Raw genomic sequence first — 26,098 nt, 5'->3', positions numbered from 1 at the left:
TTTCCAGGCGTGTTTGTCTCACGTGCATGCGTGATGTACATTCTGTGCAGCTCGTGAATGTGTCGGTGTGCGTGATTGCTTGTTTGTAGTGGAGGTCTCTGCATGTGTGGTGTGTGTAAAAGGGGAGGACACATCTCAGCTGTATCTGATGCACACTTCCCGAAAAGTGCACTTATTTATTTCGCCGACACTTCCCTTCCAAAGTAATTTGCAATATTAAGCGACGTATACTGCTTTACCCTTTCATACAGATGGGTAATTTTCACTGGAGTATTTCAGGGTATGTACCTTGATTGAGGGTATGAGAGCAGGAGATGGGACTTGACCCTGGGCCACTGGAGTGTGCAGGCGGGAGCTCTAACCACTATGCCACCTGTTGGCGTATCAGCTGGCAGGAGTGTAAGTGCAGGGCTGCGTTCATCTGGGGGCAGATTGGCACTGGCAAAGATTGACCACGTGGTGGCAAAGCACCTCTCCTTGTTCTCTTCTTGTTGCGCTCACTTGCCACCCTTGAGGCACAACAAGTGGTGCTGAGGTCAGCGCTATCTTCTATTGCAGCGATCATGGCTGCAAATCCCTATCCGATGTTATACTTTGGCTTTTTGTAACTTCTTTTTTGTAAGTTATCTTTTTTGGCTGAATAAAAGTTTTATGGCGGTAACAACTCACCAGCACGTCATGGGCGCACCTCAGTGAGATGGGTCATGGGGTGAGCACCCAGTGAGATGGCCTTCAACGAAACCAGTGCACCGCATGCTCTTTGTTCATGTTGCGTCTCCAAGTGTCGCTCATGGTTGCTTTTTCAGTCCTTTATTTTTCCCGCAATTTTTTTCTTTGATTTTCTACGGTCGAGCCAGAGTCTGCGTTGAGACCACACAGTGTGCCATAAACGTAACCCTGCAATGCTCATGAATTCGATCTGTCCACTTTGGGGACTTCATGGGTTTTTCACTTACTTCAATATGTGCATTTACCATTATGAATGCTCTGTGCTTGTATTGCGTTCCTTTTTAAGCCAATTACCCCAAAAGTAGAGCGTGAAACTTAAGTGACTTTTAGTAACTTGAGCCAAGTTGGTATGTGGAGGTATTCAATTTTGAGGGAAAGCTGTATGAAGGGCCCTCAGTGCAGTTGACTTGCACACAGTGGTCCTCGTACCCGGCGCTGCTCGCCATCGGCTAGATGCTGCGCTCACTTTGCTAGAAGACAAATGGAGCGTTATCTGAGAGCAGTGTAACTGTAAAAGTTTTAAAATCATCCCGCCGGACCCATTGAGCTATTGAGGCAATTCCCGATAAAGACCCCAGCTACCCTTAAAGACCACAACTAAAATGGAACAATCTGGATGGAATAAAACTAAAAGCTGAATTATGACCCCCCCCCCCCCCCCCTCCTCTTTGAGGAAGGCTGGGAACTGGTTTCACTTCAAACAGCACAGACTCCCTGAACGGAGCAGATCCAATTTGTCTGTGCATTTCTCTGCTCCAGCCCCCCCCCCGCCCACTCCCACCCCCTCCACCGAGCCCCCAACAAAAGGCCACTTGTCCGGCCAGGAATTTTCCACATTCCTCTGCGCGGCAGAAGTTTTTCTCCTCTACAAAGGGCTGTGGGCAAATTCCCCCTAATCGTGGGATTTGGACCAGCTCTGATAGGTGCCATTCATCGGCTTTTCTGGCGGGGGGGTCAGTGAGAAGGGGTCATGGCGGTGGGGGGGGGGGTCATAAAGCCATCTCAGTGGTCCTTGGCTTTGGAGATATCACATCTTTACTTCCCAATTCCCCGTGCAAAGCTGCCAAGTGTGTGGCCCTCACCGACAGCAATGATGGGACACCGGGGCTGCTGGGGGGGTCAGGTATTGAAAGGGGGTCAGTTAGGTCTGCTCCGTCTACCTGGTCAGAGAGTTGTCAGTTAATTTTCCTCTTAGAGAATACTTCACATTTACTGCTTTTCGTTGCTTTCTTGGGTCACTTTGTAAATGATGCATTTTAGTGCCTTTTAGGACATCAGTTTGAACTTTTTAAAGTGTAAAATAAACAGCCTAGTATTAATATGTTTTGGAGGTGTGCCACGTTTGATTTTGCTACTGACGAATTACATTTCTGCAGTTGTAAAAACGGTGCTGAAATACCGCGGTATAAGGTCAATTGCTGTAAGTCACCGTTCTCCCGCTACCTAGTTCCTCTAGCGCCTCCAGAGCCGACGTGGGCCGTGAAGCCCATTTCGAAGCTCTGTCGCCGACCCCTGTCTTGAGGAAGCTCTTTGGCCAGGTTTGCCTCCGCAGTCTTTTTTTAAAATGCAAACATGACCCATGTCCTTTGTTTACACAGGAGTGTGTTTTCTGAAACTTGAGGTGTGGGCATGGTTTTGTTTGTACAGGAAAGCGTGGTTTCATAACTATAAAATTTACTATCATCAGAGGTATTTTTTTGTATCGTTTATGTCTTTGTTGTCTGAAGGTCCTGGCGTGTGGGCACAACTGTGACACATCGTTCCAGTGTTGCAGCGGAAAAGTACAGTCATGTGTCAGTCACTGCAGTGATTTAGCTGGAAATTTATCTCCCACTTGAATGGAATCTGGTACGGTGTCATAGAGAAGGAATTTGCAAAACTTGCGTGGACCAGAAACGAGGGAAGTTGTGGCACATTCCTCTCCAGACTTGGTTCCTGGGCCTTTCTCTAGCTCCATGGTGAAAGCCTGGCCACTGAACGAGTTAAGGTTTAGGGTTTAGGGTTAGGGTTAGGTTTTAGGTTTGGGATTCTGGTTAGGGTTAGGGTTTAGGGTTAGGGTTTAGGATTTAGAGTTTGAGTTAGGGTTTAGGGTTTAGGGTTCTGGTTAGGGTTAGGGTTTAGGGTTCGGGTTAGGGTTCGGGTTAGGGTTAGGTGGGTCTTTCATGGACAGTCCTCCCTGCTGGCTCCGAGCACTCTGACCAAAGTGAAAATATGTGTGTGTGTTTGTGTTGTGTGTTTGTGTGAGGACGCTTTGCTCTACATGTATTGAAAGCTCAGATCCATAGTGCTTAGTGGGACAGTGATGGAGGGGACTGGAATGAGCGTGGGTGGCAGTGTGTAGGCCTCGGTCTGCTGGAGACAGGAGGAAGGAAGAAAGGCAAAAAAGAGACATGTGAGGTATGAGGCAAAGCTGTAATGAATGACTCCTGGCAACCGGCGCCAGATTGGCCAGGCCAGCCAAAGGGGGGGATTTGATTGGCTCACATGCAGCTCTTGGCTGAGCCCTGTCACAGCACGCTTTGCTCTGGCTTGGCCACGACTTGCAGCAGCTCGCCTGGGGCCTGGGGCCTTGTGCCCGTGCCCCCCGCTCCAGAACGGGGCGCCTGCTCCAGGACTTGCCCCTCGTGTTGGAACTGGCCTGTGCTCAGTGTTTGCTTATTTTTTTTTTCTTTTCCCCGGTGGCATTCGGTCACAGTCCAGCACACGTAAATATATATAATGCATGTGAACACACACATTTGGTTATTATTGTCATTATTGGGGCACTTTGTTTAGCTGATGCCCGTGTCAAAGACAACTTACAGGGATACGTTAATACCAGCTAAAAGAGCACTTACAAGATTGCAAGATAACCAGCTGGTGACTGTCTAGGATTAGGGCTGCAGTGATTCCTCGAGTAATTCGAGTAACTTGATTAATTAAAATTCTCAATTCGAATTATCTGCCTTGAGGACTTGTTCCACCTATATATATATATATACATATATATGTATATAAGGGGGTGTGATGGTGCAGTGGGTTGGACCGAGTCCTGCTCTCTAGTGGGTCTGGGGTTCGAGTCCCACTTGGGGTGCCTTGCGACGGACTGGCGTCCTGTCCTGGGTGTGTCCCCTCCCCATCTGGCCTTACGCCCTGTGTTGCCGGGTAGGCTCCGGTTCCCTGCGACCCCGTATGGGACAAGCGGTTCAGAAAGTGTGTGTGTGTGTGTGTATATATATATATATATATATATATATATGCGCACACACACCCATATTTATGCATGCATTTGGTTATTCTTATGCACGCCACCATAGAGTAGAGAATAGCAAAGCACATGGATGATAATTCCTGTTTTTTGCCAAAAGCTGATGTTCTCGATGTGTGATGTGACCCTGCATGTTCAAATATGGAGGATTTTTTTGAGAGGTGTGCACTCCCAGAATCTGTGCTCGACACTCCAGCCCGATTGGTGACACTAATACATGTTTTGTCGATCTGGGTTCTCTTCTGTTGTTGTTCTAACTTTCTTCAGCATTGCTTTTTGCCCCCCACAAATGCCAAAAAGCCTCCTAAGAAAACATACTTTATTGCTCATTGAAACCACATGCTCCTGTATGGCTTACATTATTCCGAAGATGTACTTAAATTTTAACTTGAGTTCTGAAATTTGTTGCTCTACTTTAAATGGAACTTTAAATGATAAAATATGCAAGGCGATGTTATTTGTTTGTTTATATATTCATTTAAGTTTACTAATTCCTTAGTTTTTAGTTTCGTCTTGGAAAGTAGCTCACAGCGCCTGCGTGGTGCGAGAGAACGTGGGTTCGATCCCCGCTCAGTCTGTGTGGAGTTTGCATGTTCTCGCCGTGTCTGCTTGGGTTTCCTCTGGATGCTCCGGTTTCCTCCCACAATCCAAAGACATGCTGTTCAGGTTCCCCCATAGTGTATGAGTGACACAGAGAGAGTGTGTTTCACTGATGTAAGGATGAGTGACCCATTGTAAGTAGTGTATCTAGCAGGGTAACTCACCTTGGTGAATAAGGTGTATGGGCTAGTAACACTACACAGTATCCATTGTAAGTCGTTTTGGAGAAAAGCGTCTGCTAAGTGAATAAATGTAAACGTAAATATATTTTTGTTTATTTATTGCATTCCAGTAAATATTTTTCTTTGATATTTAAAGTGTGATTAACATAGCCCTTAATAGCTAAGAAGTTTTAGATGGCACTTCAGATTATATTTTTGTTTTGTTTAAATATGCCACTTAATAACGATGTAGATTTTTATATAATAAAGCAAAGTTATTGTTTATTTTAAGAAAGGCCATATTTTTTCATCTCTTGTATAATTTCTGTTACAGTTTAATAAAACATAAAAGTATTTTTCATATCCAATTACGTAATTAATCATTAGGATAATCGGTAGAGTACTTGATTACTAAACTAATAAATTAGCTGCAGTCCTACATAAAAAAGTGCTGTATCCAACACAATCAGTGCAGCACAGAAATGAATATTCAACAGTTCAATCGATATTTCAAATAGTGGCAACTACAGACTCCACCAATGGGCTATGACCTTGGTGTGGCGGTGGGGATTGTGTCTCACTGAACCTCAGAACTATGTTGTCTGGAGCCTTGTGCTCTTGGTCGGACCTCCCATGGTGAACAGGTATGAGGGTTAACCTTAGATTCTAGACAAAGAATGGTTCGTGCAGACCTCAGATACACATGAAAAACTAACTGTGCCCTGCCTGCATAGGGGGCTACTCAAAAGCCTTGGGCTGAAGTCTGTGTTGTTGGAGTTCTTCATGAAGAACAAGAGGGTTGCCATCTTGAAACTGAGTCTCAGAGAAGGAAACTCTGACTGTTTGTGCATATGCACCAAACAACTCTTCAGCTGTGTTCACTGTTTGTAGAGAAGGTAAGCAGTTTACTTGAGATTGTGCTGCCTACCCACTCTAAAGGCCTACTGGGGCACTTCAACAGTCATGCTAGGAAAGATGTAGATACCTGGAGGGGTGTGATACGGAAGAATGGCTTGCTGCATCTGAACCTGAGTGATGAATCGTTGCTGAACTTTTGTGTGAGCCACAGACTGTTGTACAACAAACAAAACAATTGTTGTTGTTCAAGTTTATTGTCATAGGTACAAGTACCATGTACAAGTATCGTGAAATTCTTCCTGAATGCTTCTCCACAGACTATGGACAAAGACAGAGACAATAGAAATACTGCACAAACAAAACAATGACAATGACAGTGAGTAGTGCAACAGCAATAGCAATAAATAATGGTAACAGTAATAACAATAATGCCAGGTGACAGCCAGAGAACTCAAAATGAGAGAATGAGAATGCTTAAAGTGGCTGTGTAGTTTACCAATGTGCTTGGGAGGAGCAGTCCAACTCTAGTTACTAAAGGTGGCACATTGGTTAGTGTTGTATACTCTTACAGCAGTGGGGTAAAAGCTGTTCCTGCACCTAGCAGTGTGAGTTTGAATAGACCTGAGCCGCTTTGCAGATGGCAGAGAAGAGAAAAGTGCCCGTGCGGGGTGACTATGATCTTTCATGATGCGCATCATCTTTCTGAGGCAGCATGTGGTTTAGGTGTCCTGGACTGCTAGTAGCTGTGTGCCGATGATTCCCTGAGCTGTTTTGACCACCCTCTGTAGGGATTTCTTGTCCTGTATGGAGCAGCTGCCACCCCAGGATGTAATACACCCTGTGAGGACGGACTCCACAGCACACCTGTAGAAAGTTGTGAGGACTGTAGTGGACATCCAGGCTTTCTTCAGATGCCTAAGGAAGTAGAGGCGTTGATGGACCTTTTTGATGGTTGATGCTGTGTGCTCAGTCCATGTGAGTTTGGCAGTAAGGGTGACCCCTAGGAATCTGAAGCTGTTGACCCTCTCTACAATGGCCCCTCCTATGTCGATGGGTGCATGAGCCATATCCTGTCTCCTGAAGTCAATCACCAGCTCCTTAGTTTTACTGACATTGAGAGACAGGTTGTTGTCCTCTCTGTCCACTCGCCCAGGAGCCTCACCTCCTCTCTGTCAGCTGTCTCATCGTTGTTGGTGATCAGACCCACAATGATGGTATTGTCAGGAAACTTTATGATGGTGTTGTATACAGTAAACACACACACACACACACACACCCACACACGCTTTCTGAACCGCTTGTCCCATACGGGGTCGCGGGGAACCGGAGCCTAACCCGGCAACACAGGGCGTAAGGCTGGAGGGGGAGAGGACACACCCAGGACAGGACGCCAGTCCATCTGTATACAGTAAAGTAAGTCAAAATTTATTTTGTGGTTGTGTCATCTGACATGAGGATGTACAGTATGTTCTGGACACTAAGGTAAAGCAAGGGGAAGAGTTATCAAATGTTCAGCACTTTAGGATAAGTTCTGTTCAACATCCAGGGTATTATCTGGACAAACTTGGGAGATCCAAATGTTCTAGGGATGTTTTCTGGGAATTATTTCACGGACCTCAGCGCAACATAGACATTGTGTCTGAATGGACCTCACTTAGAGGGGTCTTAGGGTTAGGTTTAAGGTTGCTACCGTGGTAGGCGAGGACAGTTGGTGCCTCCCACGGTAGCAACCTTAGGATGCACTGGTGGATACCATCAGTAAACTAAGCTCTTACACTGAAGAAGAAGGCCTACTGGGCAATTATTTCTGGGGGTCTTCTGTTTTGGCAGAGAGGTACAGAAGACAGTTGCTGAAGTAAAAGAATGGGCATGGAAGGAGACTGTTGGGTGGTCTCAGAGTTGTTGCAGCAAACCATCTGATGCCTTAGGACTGGCAAACTGAGGTGGTGGTCCCTATATTTGAGAAAATTGACTGGGGGGGGTATCACACTCCTCTGCCTTTATTATAAAACTTATGCCATGTTAGTGAAGAGAAGAGTCTCTCTGATAGATCAGCCTCAGGTTCAGGATCGATTCTTCTCCTTACCACAGTTGTTATAGTGGCCCCTGAAAATGCTTAATCAATTTACATGTGTTTTTTGAACTTGGAAAATACAAATGACTGTCTCTTGGCATGTATGGAACATACTACAGAAGTATGATGGACAGGGACTGCTGATGTGTGCCATCCAATGCTTGTGTGAGTGTAGTATGTGTTGTGTCCATATTCTTGCTGTAAGGTTAAATATGTTCAATGCCAGCCTCAGACTCTGCCAGGTTAAGTTCTTTCTCCACTCCTGTTTGTGATGTTCATAAACAAAGACATCAACATACAGCCAAGGCTTGGAGGGTGTTGAGTTGGGGGGTGAGGGGTTGTAGCTCTGCTATTTGCATATTATGTTGTGATGGCTTCAGCTGACTGCAGTTGGCATGTGTTCAAACAGCTCACTGCTTTGTGAAGCAGATTTTATGAAAATCAGTACCTTTGAGTCTGAGGTCATGGTCTGTCACAGTTAAGAGGAGGTTTGTCTCTTCAGGTGAGGGGGGATCACCTGGCCCTAGTGGAGGAGTTCAAGTATTTTGGAGTCTTCGTCACAAGTGATGGAAAAAGTGAACGGTCGTCTGAAAGGTGTGTTGGTGCTATGTCAGCAGTTCTGTGGACACTGAACCGATCTGTGGTGGTGGAGTGGAAGCTGAGACTTTGCACAGAGCTCATAGTTTACTGCTCTTCTAAATGCCTTCACTTATGGTCATGAGTTTGGGTATAGACCAAAAGAATGGGATTGTGTCTACAAGCAGCCAAAATGTGGTTTCTTCGCTAGATCATTGAGCTAACTCTCAATGACATGGCGAGCAGCTCAGCAATCCAGGAGAGCTTGACTATCCTGGAGTGCCTTAGAATAGAAATGGTGCTCCTATAGTTGAAGAGGAGTAAGCTGTAGTGGTTTGGACATTGACTCCTGCTGGAGCTATACTGGGTACGTTCCACTGGGAGGACACTTTGTGGCAGACCCAGTACATATTAAATCTTGGATTGTATCTCTTAGCTGCTCTGGGAGTAACTGGGGATACCCCAGAAAGATTCAGATACTTGTTGACAAGGGAAGGAAGTTTTAGGCCTGCCTGCTTAGTTATGTTATCACTGCAGCCCTTTCTAGGACAAGTGGAAGGAAACTGAAATGAACTGAACTATACAGTGTATAGCTCGCATAGTGAAAAGACAAAGGAAAAAAGGCTCTCAGTCATTAATACATTTAAATAAACCAGCAAGCAGTTGAGGAAAGGAAAACAAAACAGCTCTTAGCCTCAGGAAATGGAAGAAAAATTGACCACTTGGGGTCTATATACCTACCCTTCTTGGGAATTATAGTGTCGTACAGAAAACTTGACAATCATTTATCTAACACTTTTCTCCAAAGCAACTTACAATGTTAAGGTTACAATTATTTACCCCTATATACCGCTGGTTAATTTTAGGGTAAGTACCTTGCTCAAAGGTACTACAGCCACAGGTGAGGCTCAAATCTACAACCTTTGGGTCCAAAGGCAGTAGCTCTAACCACTACACTCCCAGCTGTCCATATGTCCCACAATCAGTTTATGATTGTGTCATGGTTGTTTGTAGCTAATAGAAGAACATTATGAAACTTGGTGTTATTTTCAGAGCAAGAGCAGCATGGTTAAAAACCAGACGGTGGAAATAAAAATATCAACCGTTGCAAAAACTTGTATGGGGGCGCGGTGGCGCAGTGGGTTGGACCAGGTCCTACTCTCCAGTGGGTCTGGGGTTCGAGTCCCGCTTGGGGTGCCTTGCGGCGGACTGGCGTCCCGTCCTGGGTGTGTCCCCTCCCCCTCCGGCCTTACACCCTGTGTTGCCGGGTAGGCTCCGGTTCCCCGTGACCCTGTATGGGACAAGCGGTTCTGAAATGTGCAAAAACTTGTGAAGTTTTTTATCCTTTCTTTCTGAAGCCTGTTTAATATCCAGTAAACACACAGATCTGGGGGCAATGGGTCCGTGTGCGTTGCGTTCATTAGTTTTTTAATTCGAAATTGAAAAACAAAATGGGAATTACGATGCCTTCATTAGTTTTTTTGATTTAATATCGTAAGCAGAAAAATGAGAAAGGGCTTATTAATTTTCTCTTTTCGTTTAATCATGCAAAGTGTAGGAATCAAAATCTCACAATGCCAAATATGATGAATGCCCTAAAGTGCACAGTATTTCCAATGTAACAAGTAGCCTAACCTAGAATGGGCGACATGGTGGCACAGTGAGCAGCGCTGCTGTTGCACAGCGTGTGCATGGTGCGAGAGGTCGTGGGTCTGATTCCTGCGTGGTGTGTGTGGAGTTTGCAGGGTTTTTTTCTGGGTGCTTTGGTGCCCTCCCATACTCCAAAGACATGCTGTTCAGGTTCCCCCATAGTGTGTGAGTGATAGAGAGAGTGTGTTGCACTGATGTATGGATGAGTGACCCATTGTAAGTAGTGTATCTAGCACTGTAAGTCACCTTGTCAAATAAGCTGTGTGGGCTGATAACACTACATAGAGTTCATTGGAAGTCACTTTGGAGAAAAGTGTCTGGTAAATAAATGTGAACTAGAACTTCAGTGTTTTTAACATCACTTGCACTTAATTCGCACTAAGATTCTTAATAACTACGTAATAGTTACAAATAACTCGGAGCGAAGCCAGCACGTTTGATGAAGCCACGGATGGATTATGCGCCGTTTCAGTTACTTTACATGCGGGTTGTTTCAGAATACCACAAAACGAAATAACTCAACGTCAAGCAATAAAACAACAAGAGACTGCAGTATAAATGAGGCATATTTCAAATATTTTACATTTTGAGCAAGAAATGGTTTTTAAAAATAGTTTATTCATAATTTGTTTATCATTTTTAGAACAAAAACTAATTAAGGCATCTTAATTTGCATTTTATTTTATTAATTTCGAATTAAAAAACAAACTTACCCGGACTGAAATGTGTGCACCATGAACTGGGGATTATTTACTGCATAATTGGCTGAGAATCCAGGATTGCTTTCCTATACCTCTTAGTCCAGAGTGCAGCCATCCACAGACGGAAGAGCGCTCTGACTTTTTGGCCTCGGGTGACCTTCTGAAGTTTTTGTGCTTCAGGGCAAAGAAGTTGCTCTGATCTTAGCCATGCTTGGATATGTATTCTGTTGTATGGCTGTGCTTTGCACATGTCAGACCACAAAGGTCAGGAGAATTAGTGGAGGCGAAGAATGCCATCAGAGTTTGAGCAAAAAAATGCATAAAGAGTCCAGTGATAACAGACACGGGACAGTAGGTGATGTAGTGGTACAGGGGCTTTGGCATTTTATTGCGCATTTACACTTGTTCAGCCTCATTGCCTTATCTTATTCTGAGCTGTGTGAAGGGGCAGGATGTAATTTAAATCTTTTTAGCACTACAAAGGGCATAAATCAGAAATAATGATAACAAATGTTGAGAACTGTTGCATGACTGGCCAAAAGTGGTGTGTGTGCCCTTGTTTAAAAGATTTATTCTTACATCTGCTGTGGTGCTGCAGATGTGAGGAAAGGAGGAGACTGGCAGGACTGGAATACCATCCCTGTTTGCTCAGGAGCAGATAGGTGTGGGGGTCTTTGCTGAGTCCTTGGCAAGTGCTCAAAATTTCCTCATCATTTAGGTGGACATGTCGATAAGAGGAGCTCTGAGTTTTGGGAACAAATTAAAAGGGCCCGATGTAGAGTAGCATTTATCACCCCCTCTCCAGTTGCCCATTTCCACCCCACTCTTCCAAGGTCATGCTTATCTTTTTCGTGTTTGTCCTCCTTGAAATTACATGGCATGATCAGGCTGTGCCAAAAAGCTATGTGTTTCCTTAAGTTTCCTGCCACTCACAAAATTCACTTTTGAAACGAAAAAACTAACTGTTGATCTCTTAGCCAGTGAGGTTCCTGCAAAGGCTTATGGGTCTTAGCTGGCAACCTTTAGGGGAAGCAGAGCAAAACAAACAGCTAAAACTGAAAGGTCAGAATATCAAAATTCTTTTTTTTTTTTTTTTTTTTTACATATAATTCAGATGATCCAAAAGCTATAGTTCTGCATTATGGATGCACTGCACCAAGCTCTCATGCACTTCTCTTCCGCCGTCTTTGTTCACTTGCTGGAAAGCAGTTTTTTCACGAAGCATTTGGTCAGCAAGTTTCAGCAGATCAGCCAATGTGTCTTCCCATCTCTTGTGGAGCAGCTCCAAGAGACGTAGATTACTTGTGGGTTGCTTTGCTTTGCCTCTCCTGTCCAGTTTGTCCCATACATTTATTGCTGAACCGGACCGCCACAAGGAAATTTACAGTAATGTAATGGTTTAGAAAGCAGGGCAATATGTTGATCTGATCATTCATGGTGAGCTGCTTATGTTGGTGGTCTTCAAATTGCATGGTCTATGAGAGTCTGACGATATAAGTTTTAGATTCTTCCTTCTTCATTCCTTCATCTTATTGACTGTACCGAAGAATCACATGTCTGCACCCCGATCTCTCCATCTGTTGTTGTGATGCACTTTCTGTATTGTTCTCAGACAGGTGCGTTTCTTCAGAAGAAAACAATCTGCAAAATAAATAAATATAAAGGTAAAAATAAATTTAAATGTAGCAAAATGTTCACTCTCTTTTATGAGTATACGCTGATTCTCGGATTTGCGTTCTTTCATTTGTTTGTTTCATAGTAGGTGTTCATGGCGAGGAAAACAAATTTTACACTCTTTCCTGTCTACATATTCCCACTCATGTAACTGAATCAATCCTGGCTATGCACTTGGTTTTGTGGCATTTGTGTTCTGCTCAGTTCTTATAATATGTTTTGCTCTCAGATCAAAGGAGGACCAAGTGTCCTGATAATTTAAATATTCACCTTCTCACTGGTTTTAATAGGTAAAGCTGTAAAAAATTAACCCTGTGCATAGCCAACAGCATTTGACACCCTAGTAAGCCCTGTTGTTTAAACTTTCAAGCATATAACTAATTTAAACACTCTAAAGTGCGTAACCTACATTTAACGGAAAATTAATGACAAATTTATTCATTAATAAATAATTAATTAATCAATCAGTAAAGTACTGGAAGTATTGTAGTTAGCGCTGCAGGATTTGGAAATCAGATTCCATCCTCAAATGTAGAACCCTTGAGCAAGGTACTTGCCCTAAATTCTTCCAGTAAAATTACCCATCTGCATGAATAGGTGAATAATCATAAGTTGCTCTGGAGAAAAGTGTCAGATAAATGAATAAATGTAAATGTAAAAATCACACTGAAAAATTAGATTGTGAAAGATTCATTACATGTAATAATTTATAAAATAGGTCAACATTTTTTAATGATTTATAAACTGATCATTCTAATTTATATCAGTGGCAAAAGTAAAGTGATCAACATTTAAGGACTGGATCTTTAAATATATTTAAAAGATATGTTATTGTCTTTTAATTCAGTGGTGCCACTGGGTAGTCATTAGCCAACTAGCCTGTTGTAGTAATAATAATAATAATGATAATAATACACATTTCTGAAGCGCTTGTCCCATTCAGGGTTGCGGGGAGCCAGAGCCTAACCTGGCAACACAGGGCGTAAGGCTGGAGGGGGAGGGGACACACCCAGGACGGGACGCCAGTCCTTCGCAAGGCACCCCAAGCGGGACTCGAACCCCAGACCCACCAGAGAGCAGGACCCAGTCCAACCCACTGCGCCACCACACCCCCCATAATAATAATAATAATACACACACACACACACATTTTCAGAACCGCTTGTCCCATACGGGGTCACGGGGAACCGGAGCCTACCCGGGAACACAGGGGCGTAAGGCCAGAGGGAGAGGGAACACACCCAGGACGGGACGCCAGTCCGTCGCAAGGCACCCCAAGCGGGACTAGAACCCCAGACCCACCGGACAGCAGAACTGTGGTCCAACCCACTGCGCCACCGCACCCCCCCCATAATAATAATAATAATAATAATAATAATAATAATAGGGGGGCAGGGTGGTGTGTGTGTGTGTGTGTGTGTGTGTGTGTGTGTGTGTGTGTGTGTGTGTGTGTGTGTGTGTGTGTGTGTGTGTGTGTGTGTGTGTGTGTGTGAGAGAGAGATAATAATGGATAGCTGGTAACATAGTGGCTAGCACTGTTGCCTTCAGATCCAAAGGTTGCTGGTTCAAATTTTACTTCCTAAAAATCGCTTCAGTCAAGTTACCCAGCTGTATAAATGGATACAATAGTTATAATATAATAGTTGTAAGTAGCTTAACACACACACACACACACACACATACACACATTTTCTGAACCGCCTGTCCCATACGGGGTCACGGAGCCTAACCCAGTAACACAGGGCGTAAGGCTGGAGGGGGAGGGGACACACCCAAGACAGGACACCAGTCCATCGCAAGGCACCCCAAGCAGGACTCAAACCCCAGACCCACTGGAGAGCAGGACCCGGTCCAACCCACTGCGCCACCACGCCCCCCTAGTAGCTTAACATTGTAAGTCATTTTACAGAAAGGTGTCAGATGAACATAATAATACAGTGTTTTATTGTGAATTATTACACTTTGCTTTTTTGTTTGTGCATGACAGCTTGTATTCATTCTCATAGTATTTCCTGTATGCTTTTGAAAACAGCTCAGGTCGACAGAAATTCCCTGCAGAGCGGGTCGCTGTTACTGGTGATCGTAACCACCTTGGCTGCTCATGAGATTCTTAATGACATCAGCTGTAACGTCCACTGTTGCACTGTGGCACTAGCTGTAACCCAAGTAGGCCACTGAGCTACGAGTGAGGCTCTCGCCGTACTTTAGCGCACAATGGCTCCATTGGCGAGGCGCTTTGGAACAAGTTAAAATGAGCACAGAGAGCGTGCAGTACTGCACAACAGCAGCTCATATCGCAGTGCTTATTTTCCCACCCTTCACAAGCACTTTCCATGTGGCACTGATTTCCTATGATGTCCTTCAGATGGCAGAGATGAACATTCCTGCAATTCCTGGCAGAAATATGATTTCTTTCTTCTTCTTCTTCTTTTTTTTTTAAATGTGCTGTGATTCTTTTTCTCGGACCTTTCTCTGTTTACGTACTTGATGCCCACCAATGCGAAAGCCCATTATTGCGATTACTTTAGCAGAGTGTCTTCAGTTTGTTTGGGACTTTCTCAAAGAATTTTGAGGAGCTAACAGTGTCAGTTTGGATAGATGTTTCACAGGTATTTGCTGTGTTTTCAAAGCTCACCCCAGCAACACAGATGAGCCAGTGTGGACCGGTGACACGCTGGACATAGGCTCTAACCCGTGAGCACGACACCATCTAGCTTTATAGAGGAAGAAAGAAATCTCTCCGCACAGAGACCTTTACAGAGCCGCTCCTGCAATGCAACGTAAATGTTTATATGTATCTCAAAAAAAAAAAAAAAAAAAAAAAAAACTACTGGGAAGGTGATTAGGAAACGGTGACATTCTGGTAAAGTTTCATGCAGCTACTTGTGTGATGAACGCTGGTTCATATGGTGAAGGAAACAAACTAACTGCACTTAGGAGTTACACATCTGCAGCTATGTCTCTTTCTCTTAAGGTAATGTACAAATTGTACGTTGCAATGGAGAAAAGCATCTGCTAAATGAACACATGTAAATGTAAATGCACATCAACTTGTGAAAAGAAAACTAAAGATTGACATCATCTTAATGTGTTTCCGGTCTTTGTGAACACAGCATTTAATGTGGCCTCCATCATACTCTCCCTGCCCAAAGCCGCCTCCACTACGCTCCCACATCCACCGTCAATGGATGCTAAGGACCAAGGACTCCAAAGTTCTTTCTTTCTTTCGTTCTTTCTTTCTTTCTTTCTTTCTTTCTTTCTTTCTTTCTTTCTTTCTTCCTTTCTTTCCTTACTTACTTACTTACTTACTTGTTTGTCTCAAATGTTCTTTCTGCTGCTGCCCTTCTGAGGTTTGCCAAACAGAATTTCATTGTATTGCATACAGTGACAATAAAGTATCTTATCTTTCATGACCTACTAAGACCTAAAAACGATACAAGGTACAAAACCTTTACATTTTGCCCATTCGTAGGTCAAGAAGCTAAACATGACTGGCATATATAAGGGAATCTTTTTGCCGAAAGGACGTTGACACGTTGCGGTCCACTTGACCCTTGTCGTAACCCAGAATTTTACAAGTCCAGTTGAACAAAGGTTTTTACAAGACTGTTGCATTTTCACCCAGACTGAAGCAGTGTGCTGACTGTCAATGGACAGGTCTTTGGCTTTGGACGAGTGCTGCACTGCTTTCACACTGGTGGCCTGCGGGGATGCATGCATGCAGCTTTGTGAATGGTGGTTTGTGTTCGACCCATCAATGGGGGAGGGAGTCCCTGCTTTGATCAGCATAAGGCTTAGAGATAGGCGGGTGGAGGTGGTCCAGAGAGCCTCAAGCAGCGAATTCTTCGACTGGGATTGTGTTACGGTGGCGCTCGGAAGCACAGCGAGGGGCCTCTGCCTGCCCCGGCCTCCCGCGCACACCTCTCCGCTTTTCACTTCAAGACCCCCCCACCCGTTGGGACACACATTTCGGGATCCCGATGGAACCCGCCACCCAGGGATCTGGGCTGAAGCTGACATACACGTGATTAATAGTGTCAGTTAGAGGCGACATCAAAGGAGGCGCGTCGCCTCATGAAAAACAGTGCCACAATCTGTCTTTTGTGTAAGCAGAGGGGCTCCGATCCGCATTCGAGAGCGGGACCACCTTCTCTACCTTGTGAGGGCTTTCTCAGCTTAAGCACTGTTGATTCACTGCACCTTCTCTCCTCTATCCTTCACATACGCTGATTTCTGGATTTTAAAGGAAATGAAGGCTACTCATCTGTGGACACCAGTTCCACACTTGCATTTATGTTTTTGTCCAAAGCCAAGTACAGCTCAGAGTAAAGAAAAGGAAATGCCACGACGGACCTACAGTACGTACATCAATTATGAGAGCGTAGCTGTTCGTACACATACAGTACCCTAAGGTACATACCCTAAATTGCTACAGTAAAATTACCCATCTGGATAAAGGGGTCAATAACTGTAGGTAGCTTAACATTGTAAGTTGCTTTGGAGAAATGTGTCAGCTAAACAAATAAATGAAAGATAGGCTCCTCAGCAAATAATGTTCAAATGACTTGCAAGCTGTTTCATATGAAGACCAATGATTTATCAATCGTTTTCTCCACGACCGAGTGAAATATTGGGCCATTCCATACAGACATGTTTCTTTTTGCGTTTTGTGGTTCCGTCACAGAGTCATTCAGGAGCTCTGAGTCACATCGAAATATTAATTTTAAGTAGTCTAAAGGTCGTCCTTTGTCAGATGCCTACGCATGGGCATCTGATGACGCTTTCACTGTTAATTCAAACTATATTTAACAGAAGCAAATGGACAAAAGAAAACTCAAGACTTTAAGAACGGACACCATTCAGCCACTGTGTAGGTATTAAATTGCATGCGCCAATTAATAGGCGTTGAACTTCCCGGGAAACATGTGGATAAGTCCTAAACAAAGAGCTGAACAATAAGAAATGCTTGTTCCTGCATGGCTGAGTGCCAGCAGCGGTCAAGAACCGTGCAGGAATTACTAAGGAATCCTGAAGATGAATGATCCAGTTTGACATGTCTCAACAATCACAGTGTGTGTTGTGTTGTGTGCATCCCCTGAATATGCAGGGCTCTGCCTAGTTCTCCATGAGGAAGAACGTCTCTTGTAAAATGGTGTGTGTAAATCCCAGTATTTATTCATTAATGGTGTTATATAGGGTATTTAGCTGTTGGTTCACTTTGTCTGTAATTCAGAATGAAGAACTAATAGAGCATCGCCCACGTGTTTGTGTTCTTTTGTTTTGTAGTAAATGAATGTGTCAGTGGCACCTTCGGGGTGCTCACAGGGTGTTTACCATTAATAAATGTTGGTGTTCCTGTCTGATGGGTTTATAATCACAGTTTTTTCTGTGGCATTTAATAGTTTATGTTCTGTTATGGGGGGGGGGGCAGTGGCACGGTGGGTTGGACCATGGTCCTGTTCTCCGGTGGGTCTGGGGTTCGAGTCCCGCTTGGGGTGCCTTGTGATGGACTGGCGTCCCGTCCTGGGTGTGTCCCCCGGCCCTACGCCCTGTGTTACCGGGGAGGGTCCGTGACCCTGTATGGGACAAGCAGTTCTGTTCTGTTATAATAGTTTTGTTATGTTGCTGTTTGCGCTTTCCAGACCGCCCTGCTGCACCAGTCTGGGCTTAGCGCTCATCCCCTTTTCCCCCCCGTCTTCATCCTTGGCACACACACATTGCCGATTTCCGAACAGCGCTGACATTTATAGCGTTACAGGCCAGTGGTGGTTCAACAGAAGCTGTGCCGGGAGAGGAAATGAACCCTCCGAAGAAGCCGAGCCGGAGTGCAGTTACTCCAGGTGGCAGAGCCTGGTTCAGGACATGTGGATCTTTGGTTTCTTGTTAAACCTCCTGTTTTAGGCTCTCATGCAGCCACACATTCATACCCAGTTGGTTTTATTGATGCCTCTTCCCCTCTGCCACACATTCCTTTCAAAATGGGATATTGAGCTGTGAAACTACATTGTTAGGACATAAAGCAGATGTAAGGGCTAGATGTAAATTTGATGCGATTTGTTGAGATGATTGTTGTTGTGTCTCAAAAGCTGAGATGCAGAACATGGCTTCTGTGAGAAATGTCACACATTCTCTAATGGGTCCTCTTCACAACTTTCACTGAGGGCACGGTGACAAATCACATGGGCGGCCATCTTGCCTTCAAGGTGTACGTACAAGGTGACCGCTGGAGAAGTATGGTTTCATCATTATGATGATACTGATCAGCATTCCGTTACTGTCCAATTTGTAAATGAGTCGCAGATACATGGATATGTAGTGATCATATTTCTTTGTCTCCTTACAGCCACAGCAAGTGGTCCAGAAGAAGCCTGCTCAGGTAAGTGGGTGGGCCCACCTTTCCAAAATCCATCCCCATCCATGAACCACAGCTCTGCTCAGGCTGGGACACATCTAACCACACTCATACACCTATAGCCTCCAGTAATCATAAACCCCTCCCTGCACTGCTTTGAACACAACTTCGAACCATTTAGTCACCTCTAGCTTTCTAGCTATGCGTACTGCTTGGTGTTGATCATCGTTCATCAGAACCATGCCTATCCACCTGTCAAGGCAAACGTAAGCGAAACTTTCTGTAAAATACCACGTATCTACAATTTCCCAAACTGTCCCACGTGAGCATACCTCTAGCAGTTCCAGACGCACACTGCATCTAGTGTCATTGCCTGTTGCCATTATATTCCATCAGCTTTCTCCTTTTCATTTTCCATAATTCAGGTGGAAAATGCCGTGTGTTTTATGACGTGATCTCAGTTTTACGTAAATGAAGGACAGTAGAGGTGCTGCAAACAGTGAGGAGAGAATGCAACAGTAAGGAGGCGTGGAGCCTGTCTGCATGTCACCGGGAGGCGGGCGTGTGCGTTGCTCCGGAAGCACAGTTCTATGTGGGAATGTTCGTAAATTATGCACAAGTGAGACCTGTATGGACACCCATCAAGGATAATGTAAATCTTATCTTGCTTTGGGAGAAATCCCTGCCTTTTCCATCTGCTTCCTTGTTTCCTTCCAAATACCTTCACAGATGGCTATTCCATTCAGCAGGCTGTATTAGATCAGAGACGTGTTCCTTCTGCGCTCAAATCCCTTTAACAGGTTACATTAAGTTGATATTATGCTATATGGAGACTTTTTTGCCATCTGCCCTAGACGGAGCTAATGTCTCTGAGGGACATACAATCTGGGAATAACCCTTTAATTCGATATCTCGGGTAGTGTTTCCTACGTGCGTTTTCTCCCGCTTTCTCCTTCAAGTTTGCCAAAGAAGGCAAGTGGCAGTTGTGTGTTTCTGTCACAGAGAAAAACACCACCTGTTGGAGGAGAGTGGTGGCTCTGCCTGCTGTAACAGACTAATACCAGTGGTATCAAAGGCCCAGGTTGCAGACACAGCCACATGCTTTAGTAGCCATAATAGCTCTGGTGTGACCTTCACATTTGATTTTAAGCGCATGAAATTTTCTTTCTAGCAAAGGAATTATCTGTTTTATATTTATTCATTTAGCTGATGCTTTTCTCCTAAGTGACTTACACCGTTACGCTACTTACAGCTCTTTACCCATTTATACAGCTGGGCAATTTTACTGGAGCAATTTAGGGCAAGTACCTTACTCAAGGGTCCTCCAGCTGGAGGTGAGACTTGAACGGGCTACCTTCAGTCCCAAAGGAGTGGCTCAAAGCACTACTCCATCAGCCACTCCATGTCTTGAAGGAGGACCATCAACTCCTTGATGATGGTTGCAACGGAAGGTCAGACACTCTGCAAGTTGTGACCACTGATGAACGCTCTAGGTGTGCTTCCACTGCCACTGAGCTCAGGTGCTTCTGGGGGCAAAGTGAAAGGATTTGTCAGCCTCTTGGCCTAATTTTGTGAAATATTTAAAGTTCTGCTTCCGCACTGTTCTGCTTTTTTTCTCCCATTCTTTGAAAGTAATAAGGTGAGAAAAGTTGTGGCTTGTTCTTTCTTGTCGTAACCAAACCTGAACATGGCTGAATGAGGTGAGTGCTTGTAAATGTTAAAAACAATGCATGAAGGTGGGCAAGAGGACCCCTCCAGTTCCCGACCCCCTGCCCCCCTCCGAGCACCAGGAATTTGAGCACGTCCCTCTGTTCACTGGTGCAGATTGTTTCGGTGTGAATGCATAACTGTGGTCTCATTGCTGCTTTTGTGGGAATGAAGAGGGGGGTGGAGAGAGCGGAGCGGGTTGGGGGGGCTTTGAATTACTCGGAGCTCCAAGGCCCTCGGAGAGTGGCAATGTTTTAGGGGGCGTGTTCATACGAGCGCTCCTACTTTGATGGGCTCCATCAGCAGCCCCTCTACAGACCGGTCTTTCCACCCTGGGCTACAGGTGGGGGTGGCTGGGGGCACACTGAGCTGACCCGGAAGCTGCAGCCAAGCCTTCCCATTTGGCCCAGAGGCCTTAATGAGATCAGGGCTGCTTGTTACCGTCCCCGGGGCCCCTCTGCGTTCACTTCAAAGGCCAGCGGAGAAGGTGCCCGCAAAGGCGTCCAGTACAGGGCTGTGGCGGGTGTTTTAATCACCATTGTTATTTTACCAGAGACCTGTTTCTCCCTGGGCCTGCAAGGCCATTGAGGGAGGGTCGTAAAGCAAGTGAGGCTGCACCGATTTCAGAGCATGGTTGGACAGCGGCACTTGATAGTGTCTCTTGTCGAGAATGGTCTCCTTGTGTGATAACGGGATTTGGGTACCCGGCTTTGGCCAGAATGGAGTTACGGTGGATTGGTTCAACTTATAGATGCTCTGAGAGGTCAGCAAGTCGCAGCACCAGTACGAATGCAAAAAAAATGAAAGGTTCGTGGATGTTCATCTCGTCCATCATTTACATTTATTCATTTGTTCATCATCATGAGACAAAACAAAAGCCCATTTCACAACAGATCAAGAGTTATAGAAGCAGATGCTTGGCTGTTGAAGCAGAGCTGGTTTGTCCAATACCGCTGTTTTTGATGGGTACACATTACACAAGTGGCTGCCTATAGGAAACATGGAGTTGGGAGTGACAGATGATGTGGTGTGAGTTTATGGAGCTGTTAGGAGAGAGGCGACATCTCAGAGAATTTTCCAAATTTGCCCTTAAAGTCTGCCCTAATAGAGCAGTGACGCAGATGTGTCTCTCCATCTCAAAATGGGACCCATAGAAAGACCGAAAATCTTCAGGCCTCCCATTCAGAAAGATTGGATGACCTGTGACCCCAGGTCTGAGCCACGGTCATGGTTACCCCCTCCTAAATCCCTCCAGCCGCCCACCCCCAACAAACCCTGAAGGCAGGCGCTACAAAGGCTCTGATCATGCCGCAAAGCTCAGCCCAGCTTCATTAATGCGTCGTGTTTAACCCGTCTTCTGTTAGTGTGTAAGCACGTCAGTTTCTGCCATTCACACATACGACTTGTTTTTTTTAGAACTCCCTTTAAAGCCGGTGGAAAACCTTTTCAAAGTTGCGGGTGGGGGGCAGGTCAGGGGGAGCGAGTGCAGCGTAGGGGGCTGTTGCCGAATGCAGCCCTGCGTGATTAAAGCGTTCTTACTCCCCCGCCCTGCGCAATCTCACTCGCCTATGTTACACATGGTAGCGTTTAGCTAGCCCTTCACAGCTGAAGTGTCTGCCGCACTAATGAATGGAAGTTTGCTCATATAATGCAGACAAGCTTTGGTCCAGCCTGGGAAAGGAAGAGGGTTATAAATTGTGTCAGTTAGCCTCTGTGAATAAAATGAAGCCATGTGGAAAATGAAGTCTCTTTCATTTTGAAAAGCGAAGGCTCCCCCCCCCCCCCCCCCCCGCTGGTGGTCATCTTAGAAAGGTTCACGGTAACTACCAGTGTAGGAATGACAAATTACTTTGACTGTTTTCAACCTCTTGCATCCTATGTTGTGTGGGAAGTGGACGTGACCTTTATGCATGTATTGTGGGGCAAAACACCTACACAATTAATGGTCAAATTGCTTGAAATTTACCTTTTGTCTACCATTTTGATATCTCACGGTGTGTGATATGTTTCTCAAGTTAAAGACGGACTTTCTCTAGTGTGTTAAGAAAGGCTCATTTATCTGTATTTCTCTCTGCTTTTTGCTTCAGTTCACAATAACAGTAGATGGTAAGTGATTTAAGTCAGTAGGGAAATTGTAAACTTATTTGCAAGAACGGTGTTTCCCTCTGGCAACCGTTCAATATCTTTAAACAGATTAAAGAAACATTATCTTGGCAGATTATCTGGCAAACCGCAACCATTTTCACTGTTGAAGGAAATTAGCACAACTGTTGGAAGTCGAGCGTTTCCATCAGATCTCACCCCTTAGAAAAGGCGCAAAAGCTTCTGATCTCATTTTCATCACTGTCGATATTTTGCAAAAAAGGGTTTTCGTCACAGCATTAATGAGCAACTGGCTTAATTTATCCATTTGCTAATTTTAACAATGAATACATTTGCTCTTTATGTACAACTTGAACACATTAACCAACCAATGGTTTACATAGATAGATAGATAGATAGATAGATAGATAGATAGATCATAACTTTATTAAATTGCTCAAACCATTATAAACCGTTTATAAGTAAATGCTGTCTTGGAGTTCGTTAACCACATTTTCTTTCGCCAAAAGCCCTTCTTTAAACAGACTGTATGCAGAGCTTGATCAGTCATGGGGGGATTTGAATCACTGCACATACTGTATGTCCAAAAACATGCACTGACTCCTCGCTGCACACCTTGTTCACCAGGAAGAAGAGGAGGAACCTGAGGAGTCGCCAGAGGAGGACTAACTGGCTGCGGCATTTTGCCTCTACCTCATTCAGCTGTCTGGTCTTTCCAAAGGAAAAAGACACTGCCTTGACCACTCGTGTTTCGACTTCTTTGTCCTTCCCACTTCTGTTTTGTTACGTTGTCTTTTTTGTCTTCTTTTTTTAAATCGTTATTGTTTTGAAAAATCTGGGAAAATCACACACGCATAACCTCAGAGCATCAACAGCTAAAAGGGTGAGAGTGAACAGATCCACACCTCTTCTCAGTAACACGTCCAAACTGCTGTAATCGTAGGAGGGCAGGCCTGTACATGACGGACAGGTGGTTGAACCAATCCCCTTGCTTGGACACGCCCACCCTCCCTCCTCCAGTTTCAGCCCACCAATGACACGGCAGCCACTGGGCTTGGTTCACCTTTCAAATGGCTTCTTGGTGTCAGACCACCCAGTGAGGCACAAGTGACTTACAAACTCAGCAGATGGAGTTTGTAACGTGTACGTTGACCAAATAATACAAATGATTAATGGACTGACATTGATTGATTAATGAAATGTATATTGAAATTAGGTGACCTGTTTTTAAAAAATTCATTTTAGAATTACAAAAAAAAGGTCTGAAATTCTAACTTCCAGAAAACAACTGTCTATACTGATATAAAGATTATATATATATAGATAGATGTAAAAATTAGAAATCTTAAATATCTGGATTGTAAAATCCCAGAGCCAAGAGTCTGATTGAGAGACCCATTCAGTGTAATTCTGGGTACTTTAACAATTACATTAAAAATGCTTTTAGAGACAAACATTAAGCATAAAAGCAAATTATATTTTCAGCTCATACGATTGGAGAAAGGTTCAAAGTTTGTTCGAACCCTGTTCTTTCGTAAAGCCTGCATCGGTCTCAGTGGCCGCCTCACAACTCTCAGGTGCATCCATGTCTTTGGTGGACTGAGCACTGTTTTTGTCATGTTTCAGGAGAAAAATGTACGACAGAAAACTGCTAGTAAGCAGCAACTACTAAAACACTACTGTACAACCTGTCTGAAGAATAGCATTCTTTTCCAAACTAATGTATACAATGAAACACACACACACTCAACTCTCCCTCGACTAAATAGCTTTAAAATTTCCGCCACCGTTCCTTAAAGGGAATCGCAGCTTGCCGCATTCTCGCCTAGACGAACCACACGATACCTCAGGACGGGCCTCAGAGCTGAAATCAGCGAAAGCGAAGCATAGGAACATTTGCCTCATGTCATCTGCCGCTTCTCAACTAATGCAACGTTCACTGTAAGCTGAGAACACCTCGATCCTCAGTCATGCACCAGCACTTTGGGTAGCTGGTGATGCAACGTCTCTTCACCATTCCAAACTACCTCCGATTTCCGAGACCAGCCGATCCCGAATGAGAAACGGCGTGCTGCTACACACGACACGGAGCAGGGACAAGAGCGTCCGCACGGCACAGCCGGCGTTCTGGGAACGTCGCTTTCGCATTCCCAAGAGTGGCCTTGCCGGGCCGATGATCACTCACATCTGAGGTCTCTTTCTCTATGTATCTCATACACAGCTAAGGGAACAAGTACTGTTTATTACGTTTTCACTATTCATTTCTCTTTTTATTGTATTAGCGTTACTTTTTACTGAACCGGATTAATGAGAGGCTTGCCTTCCATTCTCTGCAAATTAGGACTTGTGTATGACATATTGTTAACTTGAATATATTTTTGTACTGATTTACTCTATAATATCTTAAGGATCAATACTTATATGACCCTGCCTTATATAATTTTAATCATTTTTGTTTTTTTTTTTAAATTTTATTTTCCATTTTTACTGTCCACTTTTGTACCTCAGACAAACTGTTTAACATGGACTTGTAATCAATTGACAAAGACCTACCTCCAGTCTTGTAATGGAATGAACTTGCCTTGTTACTTTTCAGCATTACTTTTCATAATGTTATCATGGAACAAAACATATTTTAGGACTGCAAGTTATCCCTATTCAAAGTATTTTTGTAATGAAAAACAAGTACATTTCACTTTGGGGAGTTATTAACCTTCAAAGAAACTTGAAGCTTTGCAGGTTTTGGAAATTATATTTTTTGGTTTTGTATATTGCATTACTGAATATGTTATAAAAAAATTAGTAGATATTGAAATATACTTGATTAGTGATTCTGTGTATTTTACACAAATGTGATTCTTTTATGTTGTATGGTTCAGCCAGATGTATTATAACGCTTTGTAGTGGTCAGTTATACTTTCTGCCAGTCAATACAGGCAACTTTCGAAACCTTAAATCGCAAAAACTACTCCCACAGCACAGCATTTCTTTGTTTAAATTTTGCTTAAAAGCATCAGTTCTTTGTACAGTTCCTATAGTTTGTTTTACAAACCCTTTATCTCCATCTCAATACATTAAAAATACTCATTAAAACATCGGTTCACAGAGCAACCAAATAAGTAATTGAGTAGCTAATAGGCACTTGGTAGTGAGTGCCAAGTTCTGGTTTATTCACTGACATGTCTGGTTCCTGATACTTTTTCAGAAAAACACAATAGATGGAAATATTGACTAAATATTCGGAGAGACATTTTGTGTGTGTGGGAGGATGTGCTTCAGCTTCTTTGTTTGTTAGTTTACTCTTCTGGGAGGCAGTCGTCTCTCGGCACTGTACTGAAATTTGTAAAAAAAAAAAAAAAAAAAACCATCATACCACGTGTGTGATGAAACCTAATTACTTAATGTTAATCACTATCAACTGGGCCAGGGGTAGTGCCTCAGGTGAATTTAAGGAAAGTAGGGCTACGCTCTGACTCTTCGCACAGGTACACTCACAAAACATAATGAAGATCCCCAGATTTTCTGTGATCTCACAGGATGTGACATCTGAGCCGTAGGTGTGGAGTAAGCAAGCCTTGGACACCAGCTCAAACTGTCCCCCAAGGCCCACGCATATGACCTATATGACCTGAAGGTCATGAGTTGTACCAGCAGGACAGTTCACTG

General features: G+C 44.1%; 1 protein-coding gene across 1 annotated transcript in view; it reads left to right on the top strand.

Moving 5' to 3' along the window:
• The window catches only part of hmga2 (high mobility group AT-hook 2), a 43,045-nt gene extending 19,516 nt beyond the window's left edge, over positions 1-23,529 (top strand). Inside the window, exons 5-6 of the mRNA XM_018755692.2 lie at positions 18,614-18,646; positions 23,060-23,529. Coding sequence (XP_018611208.2) covers positions 18,614-18,646; positions 23,060-23,101 — 75 coding nt within the window. The 3' untranslated portion in view covers positions 23,102-23,529. The remainder of the gene's footprint in view (positions 1-18,613; positions 18,647-23,059) is intronic.
• The last annotated feature ends 2,569 nt before the right edge of the window (positions 23,530-26,098 follow it).

This window comes from Scleropages formosus, chromosome 24 (assembly GCF_900964775.1).
Source record: "Scleropages formosus chromosome 24, fSclFor1.1, whole genome shotgun sequence".
Lineage (NCBI taxonomy): Eukaryota > Metazoa > Chordata > Actinopteri > Osteoglossiformes > Osteoglossidae > Scleropages > Scleropages formosus.
The sequence above is the reverse complement of the archived record's forward strand: the minus strand, read 5'-3'. Positions and strand labels throughout refer to the sequence as shown.